Here is a 17,984-nt window from a genome sequence, read left to right on the forward strand (position 1 = left end):
GTGATGAAATGGAATAAGGGGACAGCTGCCCGAGGTCTTGAATCAGATTCCTTCAATATCCTACAAAAGAGAAGAAATTCCTTTTAAATCCCTTTTCTCTTCCTTGGACTGTGCCTTTAAAAACACAGCTCCACTCCTGGACAGAGCCTCCTGGGCGACATTTCAGTGTGGTTACAGATGCTTATAGTATATTCCTCCAAAGAGTACAAAAATATGGCCCAGAGAGACACTTGGCTCTTACCACGTGCCAGCTGTTCGAAGACCACACAATCCTAGTGTCCTGGCATCACTCTCATCGCAGATTGTCGGGGCCCTTCTTTCACCTTGTGAGCACCCACTGCTCCAACAGTCTCGTCCTGTGCGCGCCTGTGATGTTCAGCCGGAGGGCTTTCTGAGGTTTCAGGGCGGTGCCTGGTGAGCCCACAGGGCAGGCCAGCAGGGCTGGGGATTTAACAGGGCCCCAGGAGCAGCCCTGCACCAACGATCAATGAGGCTGGTAGATCAATTCCGCAGCTCTCTCATTCTTTGGGTAGCAAAACTGAGATGTATTCTGTACCAGCTCCTAGAGGTCCGGTAGGACTGGACCCCAGATGTCCCCACTGATGCCCATAAGCCCCGGATGTCCACAATGGTGACCTGCTCCTTAACACATCCTACGAGGCTCCCTCCTGTCTCACTCCTCTGCTCCCCTTCCAGTGCTTCTTGGTGTCACCTCCCAATTAGCCACGTGCACTCAAATCCTAGTCTCACAGTCTGTTTCTGCAAGAGCCCAAATAAAGACAGTCTGGACTCTAGACTGCATTTCATTGACATGGAACGGCCCCTGCTCTGTTCTGGCAGTTTGCATACTTCAAACATGCCTGCGGCCACCTGCCCCTCCAACACCGAGACAGACTGATCCCATCCATCCATCCACGGGCCCTGACATATCGCAGATTCTTCTCAAGACGGTATTCCAAAGCATCTGCTTCCAACAGATCAGTGCTGGCCCCTGCACTGGAACCTCCCTGGGGGCTCCGTTGAAGCACGACCGTGACAAGCACAAGACAGGAGAGAGGTGGGACAGAAGGCTTTTCCAGAAGACAGGGAAGGCTGGGAACTGGAGGTGTTACCAAGAGAAGAGGGAACACCTGATCAACAGTTCTGCCTGGCAGAAATCCAGCTTTCTCTCCTCACACAGGGACAGGATGGATGGCTGATCTCAGGGGCCCGACAGGGAACTGCTTGTCTTTGAACCAAGCAGCCTCTGAACTGAGGAGCACAGAGGGGATGGTGCTGGGAGAGCCCACCTGCCTTGTAAATAAGGCTGAGGGTCTCGGGAGAATTGCACCACAGGCTGGAAAGCCAGCTCACCTGGGCTTCCCCGGCTGCTGGGAGGAGAGGAAATCTCTCAGGGCTGAGTGTGCCCGGGCGTGATTGAGCCAGCCCTCCTGGCCCGCGGGCAGGGCGGGTGTCGCTCAGAGAAAAGCCAACCCCTGGCTGCGGATCCCTGTGAAGCATTGCTCGGGACAGTGGTAAGTCACTTCCTCTGAGCAGGCACTCCTGGCCGCTGGCTGCACACCAGTTCTAAGAGCGAGTACTTTCCAGAAGTGCCAGGAGCCCTGCTCCTCCTGTGCGGTGTGGCCTGCTTGCCCCTGACCTCCGGAAGAGCTCAGGTACTTGCTGCTCCCCCACGACTCAGGGACAGCGCAGCATGAGCCAGGCAAGGCACCTGGGCAAGATCCAGAAACGCCTGGAAGATGTCAAGAGCGAGTGGGTCCAGCCGGCCAGGGCTGACTTCAACGACAATGAGAGTGCCCGGCTGGCCACAGATGCCCTCTTGGATGGGGGTCCCGAGGCCTACTGGCAGGCGATCAGCCAGGAAGGGGAGGTGGATTTCTTGTCCTCGGTGGAGTCCCAGTACATCCAGGCCCAGGCTAAGGAGCCCCCCTGTGCCCCGGAGCCCCTGGGAGGGGCCGAGGCAGGCTCCAAGGGACTAGACTCCTGCTCCCTGCAGTCAGGTACCTATTTCCCCATGGCCTCGGAGGGCAGCGAGCCGACCCTGCTGCACACCTGGGCCTCAGCTGAGAAGCCCTACCTGAAGGAAAAGTCCAGCGCCACTGTATACTTCCAGACAGACAAGCACAACAACATCAGAGACCTCATCCGCCGCTGCATCACCCGGACCAGCCAGGTAGCGAGGGTGGAGCCTGGGTCTCCCGGGCCACAGGCAGGCGGGCAGGAACGGGGCTGGTGGAGGAGAGGAGAGGAGAGAGGGCTGCATCCTGCTCTAAGGGACGGAGTCCAGGGGACTGAGATTAGGATGGAACCAGGGGTGTTACCCTCTGTCTTGCCCTAGATCACTGACTTCCTGATCCCACTTGTCACAATCTGGGTCCAGGTCACCGCCACCCACCACTGGAACTCCTGCAATAGCTTCCCGTCTGACTCTCCTCTTCCATCTGGATCCCAAATCCCCTAGTCTCCAAGCTGCTATAGACGCTTTTTCTATACTTCAAATCTAACTTGGTTCCTTCCCTGCTTAGAGCCTTCAGTGGCTCCCACTTGCCCCCAGTGGGAAGAGAAGATTCTGTAGCAGGGCTCACAACCTCTCCAGCTCCTCTCCCAACTCCTACCACTCAGTCCTGGGGGACCTACATATTCCTAAACCCACCAGGCTCTGTCTTGAGGCTTTTGCACATGCTGTACCCTTTGCCTGGGACCCCATCACCCCCACTGCTTTTCCCCTATTACTTACTTGTCAGAACCCAGCACCAATGTCCCATTCTCAGGAAGCCTTTCCTGGATTCCCGAGGCTAGGCGAAGCACCTCACCTTGATGCTTCTAAATGAAGGGGCTACTCCTCTGGGACGTAAACTTGTCCCTTTTCCTCCCAGACTGGGCTTAGACCTATTGGCCTACAAATGACTGTTCTGCACCAGAATCCAGCCATGATCAGGCAGAAGCAGAGGAGCCCTCCCCAGGGTGTTTACATTGTAATAAATGACTTTAGAAGAAGAACAATCCTTCAGGTCCAGAGCTTGGCTGGCAGAGTTTCCAGCACGGGACTGACACTTGGTCAGGAGTCCTCTGGATGCTCCTGGGATTGCAAGGCCGTAAGTGCTGCCTGCCATCACCTGGGGAGTGGAGCAGGGACTCCAGATCGCTCCACCCCAGATGCACAAAATGACTATTCGGCTCAGGGATGTGGGTGTCCCTCCCCAGTCCCAAAGCTGCAGCGGGGCAGGGGTTAGGAAAGAAATTTGCCATCTAAAGAGTCTCTCTCATCACTAAAATTACCTATTTTGTTACACTTAAAAGAGCTCAAAAAAGAACAAACCAATATTTAAGCTTATTTTCTGCTAAGATCCCACTCTCATGACGGAATCCCCTCTCAAGTCCAGTACTGTGTGAAATCTTATGGCTCCTGAAGAAGCCGCCACAGGTGGGGAGGCTGTGCTCGTTGCAGGAGGGAGGGAGCAGAGTTCTGGAAAATAAAATAGAAGGTAACAAGGGGTGGAGCGAGGGCTTTTCATGTCGCTGGGCTGCTTCAGAGCAGTGTTTCTTGTTTCCCTGACAGGGAGGGGTTAGGAGTTGACAGACGGGCCCAGGCAGGTGGCCAGGAGTTCCCACCCTACCTGGGGCACCTGGGGTGGGCCGCATGACCCAAGGCAAGTCCCTTGACCTCCCCCGGCCCCAGATTCCACGTCGGACTAAGGACCCTTCCAGTTCCAAGGGTCTGCTCCTAAACACACTACCTCTGGTCTCTCTCTGCTGAGGTCCGTGCCCTCCAGCAGGGCGGGCACCAGTGGTGATGGGGAAATTCTCAACCGCAGCTGCAGCCCGAAGGGTGAGTGGGACTCCCTGGAGGGAAGCCAGGTTAGGGCTTGTGAACCCCCGTCCCCTGGCTGAGTCCCTCTCCTGCCCCACTGCCACCAGCAAGGCTTGCTTCCCTCTCTTCCCCTCCGTGGCCCTGAGGCCTGCTCCTGTCTCTCTCTTATCAACACAATATGATTTTAGGATGACACTTGAAAATCAGAAGATTTTACCTACAAGTAAGAATTTCCGGCTCCTCTTAGCAGGTAGGAAGAGCTGGCTCTGTTGGCACTGAGCTGTGGCCACTTCTTTGGGTGGGTCCCTTTGCCACAGTCCTCTTGTCCCAGGCCCAGATGAGTTTCACCCATTTTGTTACCCGTCAGTCCCCTGCAAGCAGTTTGTGATATCACTCCATACGAAACACACACACACACACACACACACACACCACACACAGAAGTGATCAGTGACCTGTTCTCATGGAGATGCCAGGGGGCTGGACCCCCAGCCACAGGCTGTCCATGGAAGTAGGCTGTGTCCACAGAGAGGAGGAGAGAAGGGGAAATGGGTTTGTGTCTCCCTCTCCAATGGCTTCAATGCCCGCCGCCCCTACCCAGAGAGGAGAAGAGAGGGGAACAGACAGAGCCAGCCTGCTAAGTGTTTCCCAGAGCCGTTTCCACTCCCTAAGGAGCAGGAGTGCTCCCTCTTTCCCTTCCTGCTCATTCCTTTACTCCACAAAGCCTAATTCACTGGCCAGGCCCTGCACCCAGGATGGTGGAGCAAATAAGAGCCGTCCCTCCCTCCCTCGGGCTGCCTGCCCTGAGGGGAGAGGCGGGGAGAGGAGAGGACACTGGGGGTGGGGGGCGGCCCTGGGCTTGAGCAACCCCTGGTGCCTGGAAGGTGACTAAAGCAGGCTTCGCAGAAGAGGTGGCTTCTGAGTCTCAAAGGCTGAGTAAGAGTTTGCTGGGCAGAGAGGGGAGGGAAAGGAATTCCAGGCCTAGGGAGTATCAGGTGCAAAGGTCAAGAGGTGTGAGAGGGCTGGATGCCCCGGAGGCAGGGAGACTAGGGAGACGTGCAGACAGATGTGGAGGTGACTTGTCTTGAAGGAAGGGGTTTTACTCCCAGTGCCCTAGAAGCAGGAGGCACTGCACACCATACAGGGCCACACAGGGAGCACCAGCGGCCATCAGGAGGCAGGAGGAGTCGGGGATACATGAACAAAAGGCTTTATTGTGGTTTTGCAGGAAAAGTAAGGCAGGGCCAGGTTAACAGTTTAGGATGGGCTGGTTTGAACAATTCCAGCAGGCTCTAGGCCACAGGAGGTACCTGGCACTGGAGTGATTTAGGGCATGCAGGGGGAGTACTGTCTTGAGGCAGGAGCCTTAGATAAAGGAGGCAGTTAGGACACAGGCTCTCGGTTGCCTGCTTTGCGTTTGAGAGCTGCTCTTAAACCGGGAGTTAGTTATCTGTAGGGATCACCTGGCCCTGGGATGTCCGGGCATCATATAATACAGAAAATGAAACGGGATTCATCTACCCTCCAAGTATGTTCGAGGGCCCCTGAGGGTCCCGAGACCTTCCAGTGGGGCTGTGATGTCCTGCCCTTTCTGACCACTTATCTGTGTGAAGCTAGATTACCTTCCTAGACTTCCTCCCAAACAGCGCATCACAACAGATTGCTGTGGGAGCAGGTGCGAGAACCAGCTGTCTTCTGTTAAGCCAGACACCACAGGGATTTGCAAAACTGTAAAACAATGCCATGCTGCTCACTACATTTTGTTGTTGTTTTGGAAAGTATTTTTTTTTGCTTTAAAGTTGTTATTTATGTTAACATGTGATGGATTTAATATTTTTAAGTAACAAATATTAGTTATACTTAAATAACTAATAAACATTTAAAATTTTTCTCAGTGTAAGTTTCTAATACGACAAATATCAGTAGTTCTAATCCACATAAACCAAAGCCCTTTGGAATCCTCAGTAACTTTTTAAGAGTTTAAAGGGGTCCTGAGACCAAGAAGTCGGAGAATTTTAGTAGGCAAGGACCTTGTCCCTGCTCGATCCCCGCGCCTTCTCCCTTTCTTTCAACAAACAACACATTGCAGATTCACTGCAGAGAAGAAAACTCTAATCAGATCCCTGGGAGGTTGGTGGGGAAGATGGGGGGGGCATGCTGAGGAGGTGGTGGGGAGCTGTGAGAAGGGTCCAAAGAAGCTCCATACCCCCACCCCTAGGTGTCAGGGACCACCTTTTCAGGCTGAGCCCCTGCCCTGGCAACAGCTGAACAAAGGACAAGCTCCATGCCCCCCAGCATCCTCCTGGGATCTGTGACAGGCCTGCTTCCCCTCCCAAGGAGCTCCTTAGAGTAGGCCCCTCTGCCTCTGGATACCCAGGGCTCGGGTCTGGCAAATGTCACCACTCCAGATAGGGCCATTGGGAAGGGGAGCATCAGGTGAGGACAGAGGCGACACAAACAGGTGTGGGCATGTGGCTGGGGGGGGAGTGGTCCTCCCACAGCTGCCTCTTCAAGGGCGGTTGGTTGGCCCCATTGCCCTGTGGTCAGCAGATAGGTGATGGTGGAGGGTCCACCTGGGCCCCATTCTCTTTCTCTGTCCACATTCTCTTTGAGCTCTGCTCTGGGGTCTCCGAACCCCCCAGGGCTTGACTGTCCTTCCCTGGCCCATCCCTAACCCACCAGCAGAGGAGCGACAGGCTGTGTCCACTGTATACAGACAGTAGAGTCCCTCTCTTGGGCCTGCTGTAGACTGAGTGGGAGCGTGGCTCCAGGCTGGGGTCTGGAGCATCTCCCCTGCATTCTAGCCACGTGGTGTTAGGAAAGTTACTTAAGATCTCTGTCCCCTTTGCTCCTCACCTGGGAAGCCAGGGTAACAGTGTTGTGAAGGTTACAGGAGACAAAACACAGCTGAGATTAAGCGTTCAAGAAATAGTTGCCACTGTTATTACTCATCCACCCAATGCAAGTTCAAGAAAAGGAGCAACAGCACAGAGGAGAGGAAGAGGGAGTAGCAGTGAAGCACAAAGTGGGGCAGGGGGTGCTAAGTGCCCCCCAAACTGGCCCAGCAGGGTTGGTGGCCCCACCAGGGCCCGAGTCCCTTCTCCCCTCCCACCCACTGCCCTTCCCAAGGCAGGAGGAGGTCCAGCCCATGAGGAGCTTACATCTGCCTGGCAGGTGGTGAGGGAGTCTCAGCCAGAGTCTGAGGTCCCCACAGGATGACTCCTGCCTGTGGGTTGGCCCCGCAGGCCAGCAGCCCCTCGCTGGGCCCCTCTCTCACACTGAAGCCCCAGGTTCCCAGGGCCAGGCTGCCGGGCGGTGCCTCCAGGCCAACTTCCTTCTTCAGCTAAGTGTCCCGGCAAGTGCCTCCTTCTCAGCCAACCTCATTCTGCTGTGCTGGTCCGTCTGACTGGCCCTAACGAGGACCCTGCTGTTTCTTCTTTATGCCTAGAGTTGTGTGGGCACTAATTTTAATCCTCATCCATAACCTGGATTAAAACAACATTTCTGCACAGTGTTGTTCTAACATTATTCACACTTGCTCATGAACAATGCATATGGTCATAGTCGTATTTTAACTATGCACTTTACTTTCGCACGTGCTTTCATTTATATTGTCTGGGCTCACAGACCCACCTTGCATGACAGCTAATGCCCTTTAATTGCGCAGTGTTGTAGGGAAAGAAACTGAGGCCAGAGAGCGTAAGTGACGTGTCCGAAGGCACTCAGCTAGTCTCAGCAGCACCACAGCTGGAGCCAAAGTTCCCTGTTCCCAGAAAACCACCTCTTCTCTGGATAATGTGCCACCAGAAGCTGCCCAGCCACCTCCCCTTGGTCTCCTCTGCTCTTCTCTGCCTCCTCTTTCTGCTTTTCTCTCCTTTCTCCTCCACACTCTCCACTCCAACAGTGGGTGGAGAGGCCAGAGGGTGTGTTGTGGGCTGGAGATGTGGGTTCAGGATGGAGGCAGGGGCCCCAGCAGCTCTTGGCCCTTTCCTGAGCCATGCGAGACTGTCCCCCTCCCCAGCATGGCCACATGGGAACGGGCCTCCCAGGCCCACTGGGACTTAGGAACTTTGGCTGAAACCAGCTAACACCTGGCCCTGACTCTTCTGGTGTCTGACTCTGCTCTGGCCCAGGTCCTGGCCATCCTGATGGATGTGTTCACAGATGTGGAGATCTTCTGTGACATTCTAGAGGCGGCTAACAAGCGCGGGGTGTTCGTCTGTGTGCTCCTGGACCAGGGAGGTGTGAAGCTCTTCCAGGAGATGTGTGACAAAGCCCAGATCTCTGACAGTCACCTCAAGGTAGGGGCCCTACGACAGTGCAAGAGGTCCTCTGTGATGGGAGAGAACAGGCTCTGCTGTGGTAACAGGTGCCCCATCCCAATGGCTTCACATCACAAATGATGATTTCTTGCTCAAACAATGTCCAGTGCAGGTCAGACAGCCCTCCCTCAACCTGTAGCTGCACCATTAGGAAGACACAGCCTCCAAGATGCAGTGACAGGGAGAGAGGGTGCGAGGATTCTGCAGGATGTTTTAGGATCTGACTTTCATGGCTCCCATTCCCAGCCCTCTGATCTCACATAGATTAACTGGGGGCTGGGAAGTATAAAGGGGCCCAACCTCTGCCTTTTCTCCTCTCAGCTGAGGAGACCCAGAGGACGCACTTCCAGGGCAGAGCAACACCCAGGACCTGTGTGGTACGTGTTTAGGGCCCCACGGCCCCAACAGGAGGTTGATCCTCTCACTTCACCAAACTCCTCACTGCCTTCTGGCAAGAAGAGACACCCAGAGATGAGGGTTCATTTAGTCATGGCAAATTTGGGGCAGCTAATTCAAGGGCAGCTTCCTGGAGCAGACCCAGCTGCACAGCTGATGGGTGGTTCCCTGGTGACCCACCTCTAGCTCAGACAGGTCAGCTCCCGGGAGACCCTGCTCTCCTCCCCGCTCCTTCCCTTCCGCTCTGAGCGGACAAGATGCAGCTGGCCCTAGGCACCTCCTGGTGCCAGAGGGCTCAGGTCCTCTGACCCTGGGGCCTGCTTGATGTTACCTGGACCACAAGTCCTCATCAGGAGGCCATCAAAACAGGTCCACAGTGCAGGCCTTGCCTTCGTGGCCCACACCCGTCACACCCAGGACAGGGGGATGTGGCCCTCCTCCCAGCATCTGATGGAGCTTATGGAGAGGCTGGGAGGAGCTGTTGGAGGCCTGGATATCCCCTCCCCAGAGCCTGCCCAGCCGCCAGCAGGCATCCACAGGGACCCCAGCAGTGTTCCACCTGCCCTTTCTGTTCTCCAGCCTTCTGAGTGTTTCACTTGAGGGCTGGGCAGCAGGTGCTTCTGGGGAGGAAAAGGACAAACAAGGCCATGATTTGGGTTGTGGTCACACCTTTTCTTAGGACAGTCTAGGGTCCACTGAGGTATCCACAAAGTCGCCCCTTCTGGCTGCCCTGGACCTCCCCTCTGACGGGCTTGGAGTCAGGGACTCATGTCACTAAAGCCACTTACAGGGCAAGGCTGTGCTTGCCAGACCTCTGTGGCCCAGGCAAGCCCAGATCAAGGGCTCTGTAAGCACCAGGCCCTTGCCTTTCTTCTGTGTTCTGCTTTGTTTAAAGTCTACCATGTATCTATAAATACAGAATTAGTGAGGGATACCTTCCCTCCCTTCCAACAGAACATTTCCATCCGGAGCGTAGAAGGAGAAGTGTACTGTGCCAAGTCAGGCAGGAAGTTCGCCGGCCAAATCCAGGAGAAGTTCATCATCTCAGACTGGAGATACGTTCTGTGTGGATCGTACAGGTGAGCGCTGGGCCTCCCCTTCTGTCCAGGCTCTGTGGAGGCCAAGGCTGAGCGGGGTGCTGACCAGCCCCAGCTGCTCAGGCCCACGCGCCCACCAGCAGCTCCCCAGGGGCTCCTCCTGTTTCCAGAGCTGGGGCTTCATCACATGCAGGAGGCTGGAGGCAGGACCATTCTGGGCAACAGGGGGAAATGTGGGCCCTTCCTGGACAGAGAGAGAGTTCCAGGTGCCTCGGTTTCCCTTCAGATTGTGATAGGACAGAAAAGCCCGTTTCCCTCGTCAGACCTCTCAGTGTGATTATAAACCCAGGCAATTGGTTTTGTTGTGTGTGTGCTCCATTTTATTTTCAAAATATTTAGTTATTCTAATATAACAAATGTACTGAGATATAATTCACATGCCAAGTAGTCCACCCATTTAAACTGTGCAATTCAATTCTTGTTAGCATCAGTTTTCTCATCTGTAAAATGGGGATAACAGTCCCTTCCCTTGCAGGTCACTGTATGGTTCAATGAGATTAAATTTGCAACAAAACATGTGGCGCAGCTCCTAGCACACAGTAGGTGTTCAGTAAGGGTTGCTATTAGCCCTGCCAAAGCCCCGAGGGAAGGGCCATGGGAGAGGCCAGATTTGGAAGGGTTGGTCCTGAGGGGCTGCTGAGCAGAGCAGGCCTGGGCGCCGCCACATTGGTGTTGGGGTGGGGCAGGGGTTCAAAATCAGGCAGCTGGAACAGCATGAGGAACAGCATGAGATCAACCTAGCCTTCTAACTAGACCCTGACTCCACTCCTGCCCTGGCCCCCACTGCCACCCCTCGGCTTTCTGTACCATTCTGGCATCCAGTATGGCTAGAGGAACAAAATTTTTCAAACTGTGCATTGCTGTCCATGAAATTGATTTAGTGGGTGATGCCCAGAATTCTTAAAAATGAAGTCGTATAGAATATAAACAATCAGAGCACACTGAGGTAAGGGGTGTCCTGGAATTTGTTGTGGGGTTCTGTATGTATTTGTGAATGTAAGTAGGTCACGATGTAAAATGTATTTCTCCAAGAACAGCCAAGATAAGTCTGAAGAACAACAGGCAGGGAGGACTCACCCCTCCAGAGATCAGGACTTGCTGTGGAACTGCAGTATCCAGACAATGTGGCACTGGGGGAGGGACAGACAAACCGACATACGGAACAGAACAGAAAGCTCAAAACCAAAACCACACTTGACAGGGCATGTCAGAGCAGTGGGAGAAAGAAGAAACTGGAAAAAAAAATTCTCCATATGAAAAATTGGATTCTAATTCATACACACACACACACACACACACACACACACACACACACAATCACCTCCCAATAGATTAAAAGAACTTAAATGTCAAAAACAAGCTCTAAGGGGTGTTGGGGTGCTTTAATACAGACACCCCTCTGTGTTAAACAGAACACAAAAAAGCACTGACTAAAAGATTGCTAAATCGGACTATATCACAATAAAGAACTTTGGTTCATTGAAAGACAGCTTAAAGAAAGTGAAAAGTCAAATTATAAACTGGAAACAGGTTTTCATATGCCCTGACAAGATTAGTGTCAAAAATCACAATGAACTCCCACGATTCACAGCAGCAAAACAGCACAGCGGAAGCGTGGGCGAGAAGCGAGAGCAGGTGCTTCACCCAGGAGGAAACACATGAAAAGACGTTCAGCATCCTCAGTGATCAGGAAAACGCGAATCAGGGCTAGCATGAGTTACCATTTTATACCTTTTCAGAAAAGAAGAATAAAGGAGACTGACGATACAAATAGTGGATTTACAAATTTCTATGTAGCTGACGGGATTGCAACTCCGTACAGTGACTCTGGAAAGTTTGGCATTTTCTCTAAGGGTGAATATTCACCTAGCTATGCCCAGCAATTCCACGCCTAGGTATATTTCCAAGAGAAACTGGTCCACAGTACAGTAGAAGGCAGGTATAAGACTGTTCACAGAAGCACTGGTCACCCCAGAAAAACCACGGAAGCAATCCCAGGGCCCACCAATCAGAGAACGGATAAGTGAGCCATGAGATAGCCCCCAGGGGAACATCATATAGCAGTCAAAAATGAATGATGTACAGCAACACGAGATGACATGGATAAACTTAGCAATATTTCAGTGGAAAAAAAAATCCCCAAAGATTACATATATGTTACAAGCAACTAAAATAGAAATATTTATTTGTTCCTTGGCATCGTGGAGGATTGGTTCCAGGACCCCCCACAAATCCAAGGATGCTCAAGTGCCTTATATAAAATGGTGTAATATGTGCATATAACCTACGCACATCCTCCAGTAAACCTTAAATCATCTCTAGATCACTTATCATACCTAATGTAAATGCTGTGTAAATAGTTGCCAGCATGCAGCAAATTCTAGTTTGGTTTTTTGGAACTTTCTGGGAAAATTTTTTTCTGAAAGTTTTCCACCCACGTTTGGTTGAATCCTCGAATGCAGAACATGAGTACGTGGAGGGCTGACAGTACTTTCCAGACCTTTCTATTATTATTACAGAAAAAGGAAAGAATGAGAACCATGGCACAGGATTTTGAGTGATGATCTCTTTTGGGGGGAAACTGGAAAATGAGTTCCTAGGAGGAACTATGCGGTTAGATGCTGGTTAATGTCAAGATGCTAGTTTTTCACCCTAGGTGGTGGGTTCATAGATGCTTCTCAGAAGGTAAATAATGAAGTAGACAGCTACATAGGTGTAAATGGCCGTGAATACACCGATCAATGATGAGAGTGGGTCTTGAGCCAAAGATTTTGACTAAGTCAATTCTACGTACTTAGGGGCCAAAATAGAATTAAAATAAAATGCATTTCTTACCATAGGAGGTGATAAAAGTGTGAAAGCTACAGCACAAGGTGCATAAACACGTAGGGCGTGAGGGCAAGGCACCCCGACCCGGTGAGCTGCAGAGACGCACCAGGGACTCAGCGGCACTGAAGGTGGGGGTGCGGGGAGAGCAGGGGCACTCGGGGTGCCTGGGGGCCTGAGAAGTTGCCAGGCACTTTTGGCCCTGCTTCGTTGAGGAAGCATGCATTTGCTTAGTCTAATATACCCCGATTCCAAACAACAGAGGGCAACTGACTGCTTCCTGTTGCCAAGAGTCCTGCTGTCCCTGTTCTTGCCTTCCCTGTCAGCTGGCTGGCCAGACGCTCAGCATCAGCTGCTGACATCTCTGGAGTGGCCCCTGGGCGGGCAGGGAGGTTTAAACAAAGCTTCGTTGTTCTTCCCAGCATTGCCCCAGCCTTGCGTGGGCCCTGCCCTGCCTCACAGAACAGGGACTCCGGAGGCTGGGCCCGCCTTTTGGTGGCAAGGCAGGAGGCTGGAGGCTGAGACCCGTGATACAGTCGTTTCTGTACCCCACTGTGACCCTGCCCCTTCTCTGGCCATCCTGTCCCCATCGCTCCCCACACCTGTGTCCTCATTATTAGGGACCCAGGAATCTCTAACCTGATGCTCTTGGTGGGTCTTCTGTGCCGTCACCAGGCTTTTTCAAGGGCCTTTTGGGGGGAGTGGGGTGATGAGAGGAGTTTTTCATCAGAGATAAAAGGAATTTGTTTGGGGGGAAGGTAATAGCTCAGGAGCTATTTTTTTTTTAAGAAAGAATTTGTTTAAATCAGGGAATCATAAAAGATAATATGCAAATACCTCGAGCACGTTGTTTCCACTTACGATGTGTACGATGGACCTCCCTTGGATGTCCGGGCAAACCCACTGATGCGGCATCTTTCCGGTTCTGTGGGCTCGCCCTGTGTTCTCCTTTCCATGCCCAAAGAGCAGAGGATTCTCCCTCCCTCTCCTGCCCCTTCGAGGTCCAAGTGCCTGAAGACTGGGCTACACCCTTTAGATTTTCATGAGAATACAGCTCCTGCCTCACAAGAGGCAGCCCCACGCTCTATTTGGTTAGAAGAAGCAGGTGTCCCGCAGGTGACAGGTGAAGCTGCCAAGGCCCCAGAGGCTGGCTGATTCATGTCAGCACAGAGTCGAGGACACTGGCAATCAGGCGGCACCGAGCCCCTTTGTGCCTCTGCACGGATCTTCTCTGGGGCCAAAATCTGAGCTCCAGGAGGGAATCCTGACCTGAGGCCCAGATTCACTCTGCATCTTAATTATTCACCTGCAAACATTTGCTGGTCTCTGAGATTCAGTTTTGCCGTCTGTGAGAGGCGGAGAACCACATCTCCCTCCCAGGGGTTCGGCCAGGACTGAAGGAGCTGGATGGAGGAGCGGTGGGCAGTGTGTTAATCCCCTTCCTACTAGGCTTGCCAGGAGCCCCCACCACCCCCAGAAAAGGCTGGCTGAGGCCTCACATCCCCACCCCTCACTCTCTCCCCTCTTGCCTCCAGCTTTACCTGGCTCTGCGGACACGTGCACCGGAACATCCTCTCCAAGTTCACAGGCCAGGCGGTGGAGCTGTTTGACGAGGAGTTCCGCCACCTCTACGCCTCCTCCAAACCTGTGATGGGCCTCAAGTCACCCAGGCTGGCTGCACCCCTCCAGCCCAGCGCTGGCCCCAGCCCCCTGCCTGGCCACCTCAGTAGCTGCTCCGCCAGTGACCGCACGACCTCTGACCCCTTCAGCAGCCTGTCCGCTGGCAGCAACCCCCAGAACCAGAGCCTGTCCACATCCTCAGGGCCCGGCAGCCCCCTGGCCCCCAACCCACCTCCTGCCCCCAGGTTTCAGCCCCATCACGGCCCTTGGGGGCCCCTGATCCCACAGGCCCACTTCTCCCCAAGGCCCCACAACGGCCTGCCCGCTCTCTACAGCAACCTCAACGCCTACAGGCCCACGCGGCTGCAGCTCGAGCAGCTTGGCCTGGTGCCCAGGGTGGCCCACACCTGGAGGCCCCTTCTACAGGCATCCCCTCATTTCTGAGGGGTCCCTCCCTCCAGTGGGCCTGTATTCTCGGATTTTCTGGCCTAAGGACCTCACTTCAACAACTAGCAGCTGTGAACCTGCTGCCCTTGAAACTAAAGACGCTTGAATGAAATCATTGCCTCTGTTTGAACGTTCCCAGGCCTGAGACCATTCACTTGCCGATCCCCACCCTTCCCTGGCCTCCCCTCTCTGGTATGGCCTATGCAGCACATTCCAGAAGGTTCCAGGGAGATGGGGGGCAGGGAGCTAGAGGACAAAATCTTGAAAATAGAGCCCCTTTCTCCCATAGAGCAGCCAGTGCTTTGGTAGTGACATTTCCCAAAGCTCTGTAACGTGAGAATGGGTTGATGCAGCCCACGTTTTACATGTGGAGAAACTGAGGCTCCGAGAGGCAGAGGGTGGGTGTGATCAAGGTACTCCTTCTTCCCAGCGCCCAGAAATGGTCCACTCTGCAGAGACTCAGGAGAGAGCGTGGGGACATTCTGGATGTTGCTGGGAGTGGGGAAAACGCCTCCTCCCCACATACTACTAGGGTATCCCTGGAGCCAATGAATCAGGGATGAGGCCCCAGAACCTGCCACTGTAAGTTGTGTGGGGCTGGTTGGAATTGTGGCCACCAGGGGTGGGGCAAGCCGAGGCATCTGGGCGATGGAGTTGGACAAGGCAGTTTAACAGCTCAGGTGTTTGCTTCAAAGAGCCTTGGGCTGGCCTGGAGGTCCCTGGAGTCTGGGCTGAGTCCCAGGGGCTTGAGTTGTCAGATCTGGGAATGACCCTACAGCAGGACCTCGGGCAGCCTTGAAGAACCAGGGAGGGTCCCGCATTGACCTTGTAGCCCCCAGCAGCAGTCAGCCATCTCCAGATCTAGGCCCCTCTATCTTTCTTGTTGACGTCCTGAAGCACGTCCGCTGCGCCCTCAGAAGCCCCATCATCCTTTCATTCTCAGGGTCAGCACATCCGGTTTGTTCCTGGGGTGAAACTAGTCTAGCTTGGGTATAAGAAAAACAGTGGATGCTCAGGGAGCACAGAGGAGGATCAGCCAGCCTGGCTTGGGGAGGTCGGTTGCCCTTTTCCGGCTCAGAAGCTTTGCCTATGATGTGGAGGCTGGGAGGACAGTCCCTCCTCCTGGTGGCCTCTGAATTCTGACGCACGTGGCCTCCCAAGTCGTGCTCTGCAGATGGCATCTCCCTGCAGCCCCTCCCTGTTTGTATTTGTCCAACACTTTGGACAGAGGAAGAGGTGTCTTTGCTTCCATTTTCTTCCAAATTGTGTTTCTGTCCTCACTTCACCCTTTCCCTCCTTAATCCCTGAAAGTCCAACAACAGCAACAAAAGCCCTTTGGTTACTGAGGTTTTTTAAACCCAGTCCTGATGCTGCCGGCTTCCTGCTGCCTGCCGCGATGAGGTTAGGATGACCAGAGCTGTGGATTTCGCAGCCTGATGAGAAAGCTTCGGGAAGGTGAAGTGTGCTGGGGTGCCAAGAACTCCAGAGGTAAGCTCCACCCCTGCATCTGGCTCCGTCTGGGTAGAGAGGGGACCCTGCAGCCAGAATAAACCCTCCTCCTCCCACATCCTCTCCACCAGTCAGTTTCCCCTCCGCAGTCGTCTTACAATTCACGAGTATTGTTTTTCCTACTCTAGGCACCTTGTCATGTAGTCATGATCCCCGCCTGCTAGGAAGTTAGGTGTCGTTTGCTTTGGCCAGTGGGATGTGAGCAGAAGTGTTGAGGGTAACTTTCAGGGTTTTTTTTTTTAACTTTTTTTTTTTTTGAAGTATAGTCAGTTTACAATATGTCAACTTCTAGTGCAAACACCTGGGTGCAGATCACTTTCCCTCAAGATGGAGCCCCTTCTGCTCGCCTAGGTTCCTACGTGACTGTGATGAGCAGGACATGCCTACCTCGCTGACCTGCAATGGATAAGCAGTAAGAGGAAGAGATAAACCTTTGCTGATTAAGCCACTGAGATTTGGGGCTGTTTCTTACTGTACCATGATCCAGCCTAGCCTGACTGATACACCTCAGGACCCACTAATGTGAGGCTGGGCCATTCCTTTGTAGGAGCAGACTTCCCAGGTCCCCGAGCCTCAGGTTCTCGTTTCAAGACATCATTTCCACCAGGTGACAAGGCGGGTTTTTACACACCTGGCAAGGGAGTGGCTGAAAGCCAAGGCAAGTCCTTAACCAAGTTTTCAATCCTCATAAACCTAGTCTTGCCCCAGCTTTAATTCTGCTCTGGGCGGGAATCACACCTGCAACTGCCCTGGCAGGCCTGCTTGCTGCAGGCCATCCAGAGACCTGCGAGGTCTCTCCTGCAGTGTGAAGCTCGACCACAGCAGTGGAGAGCCACCGTGTGCCACAGACCTTCCAGTGGCAGGCAGAGACCCAGACTCACATCTGTCCTGCAGAACTCCAGTCAGCTGGGGGCGGCAACCACGTGAACCACCACCATGAAGAATGCGAGAGAATGAAGGAAATCGTATGATAGTCGTGTTTGGGTGGGGGGCACGGTGGAAACACATCCCCTAAACCAGGGATCAGGGATCATATGACCCACTGCAGGGTCATCAGCCAGGGCTGACTGGAGTTTGGATTGGAATGATCGACCCTGCCCTCCAGAGGAGCCCTCCAGGCCTCCCTCTCCTGGAAATGGTCTGTGGCATTCATTTGGTCCTCACCAGATACTGACCTTTCCTGCCCCGTCTGCACTGTAAGAGGCCAAGGGCACCTTTACAGGTCCGCTGGGACCCTACCACCACCACCCTGGATGTCCGCGGACACAACGAGTGCTAACTGATGGGTCAAGGAGCTTTACGCCCGCGGGGGGCAGACATCCAGACACCCCAGGATGACCTTTACCCCATCACCTTGACCCGGGCTCCCTGCCGCCACTGTGCTGGCAATGCTGGCCTGGCCTAGGAGTGCCAGAGCCGCATCTTCAAATGCTTCATTTTCTGGACTTGGTCCAGGAAGCTGTTGGACACAGAGAAACCATCATTCACTCTCTCAGCTTCTCCTGAAGAGGCTCTGCACGTCAGGAAAACCGTTCCCAGAGAATGTAAACACTGCAGACACGCACGCACACGTACAAACACGACCCCCTTTTTCGGGTCACTCACTGTGGTTCCACTGAGTTGGACGTGTTGCTTCCCCAGACGCGCCACCCCTCTCCACCGCAGGGCGTGGTGAGTGAGCGTGACCCCGCAGTGACGCGCCAGGCTGGGTGGACAGGCGGCGGCCAGGCCTCCTGAAATGATGTTTCTCTGCACAAACCGGCTTCTCCACCAGCAGATTCAGTGCTTGCTTCTGCTTCTGCTGGCTGCTCTTCAAGAACCGTGGCCCTAAAGTGGAAGGGCCCCGAGGCCGGCTTCCTGACTTCTCCCAAACGGCCACGCGTGTGCTCCCCTCCCAGGGCAGCCTGCTGTGAGAGGCGCACGGCTCTGCTGTCCTGGGAGCCCTCCCCGCCTTCC

General features: G+C 53.8%; 1 protein-coding gene across 1 annotated transcript; it reads left to right on the top strand.

Moving 5' to 3' along the window:
* The first annotated feature begins 1,524 nt into the window (after positions 1–1,524).
* Positions 1,525–14,625, top strand: FAM83A (family with sequence similarity 83 member A). Its single transcript, XM_006211413.3, has 4 exons — positions 1,525–2,173; positions 7,945–8,112; positions 9,484–9,608; positions 13,988–14,625. Exons 1-4 carry the CDS (start codon positions 1,694–1,696, stop codon positions 14,514–14,516), a joined length of 1,302 nt encoding a protein of 433 aa, XP_006211475.2. The 5' UTR covers positions 1,525–1,693; the 3' UTR covers positions 14,517–14,625.
* The last annotated feature ends 3,359 nt before the right edge of the window (positions 14,626–17,984 follow it).

Source organism: Vicugna pacos, chromosome 25 (genome assembly GCF_048564905.1).
Source record: "Vicugna pacos chromosome 25, VicPac4, whole genome shotgun sequence".
In the NCBI taxonomy this organism is placed as follows: domain Eukaryota; kingdom Metazoa; phylum Chordata; class Mammalia; order Artiodactyla; family Camelidae; genus Vicugna; species Vicugna pacos.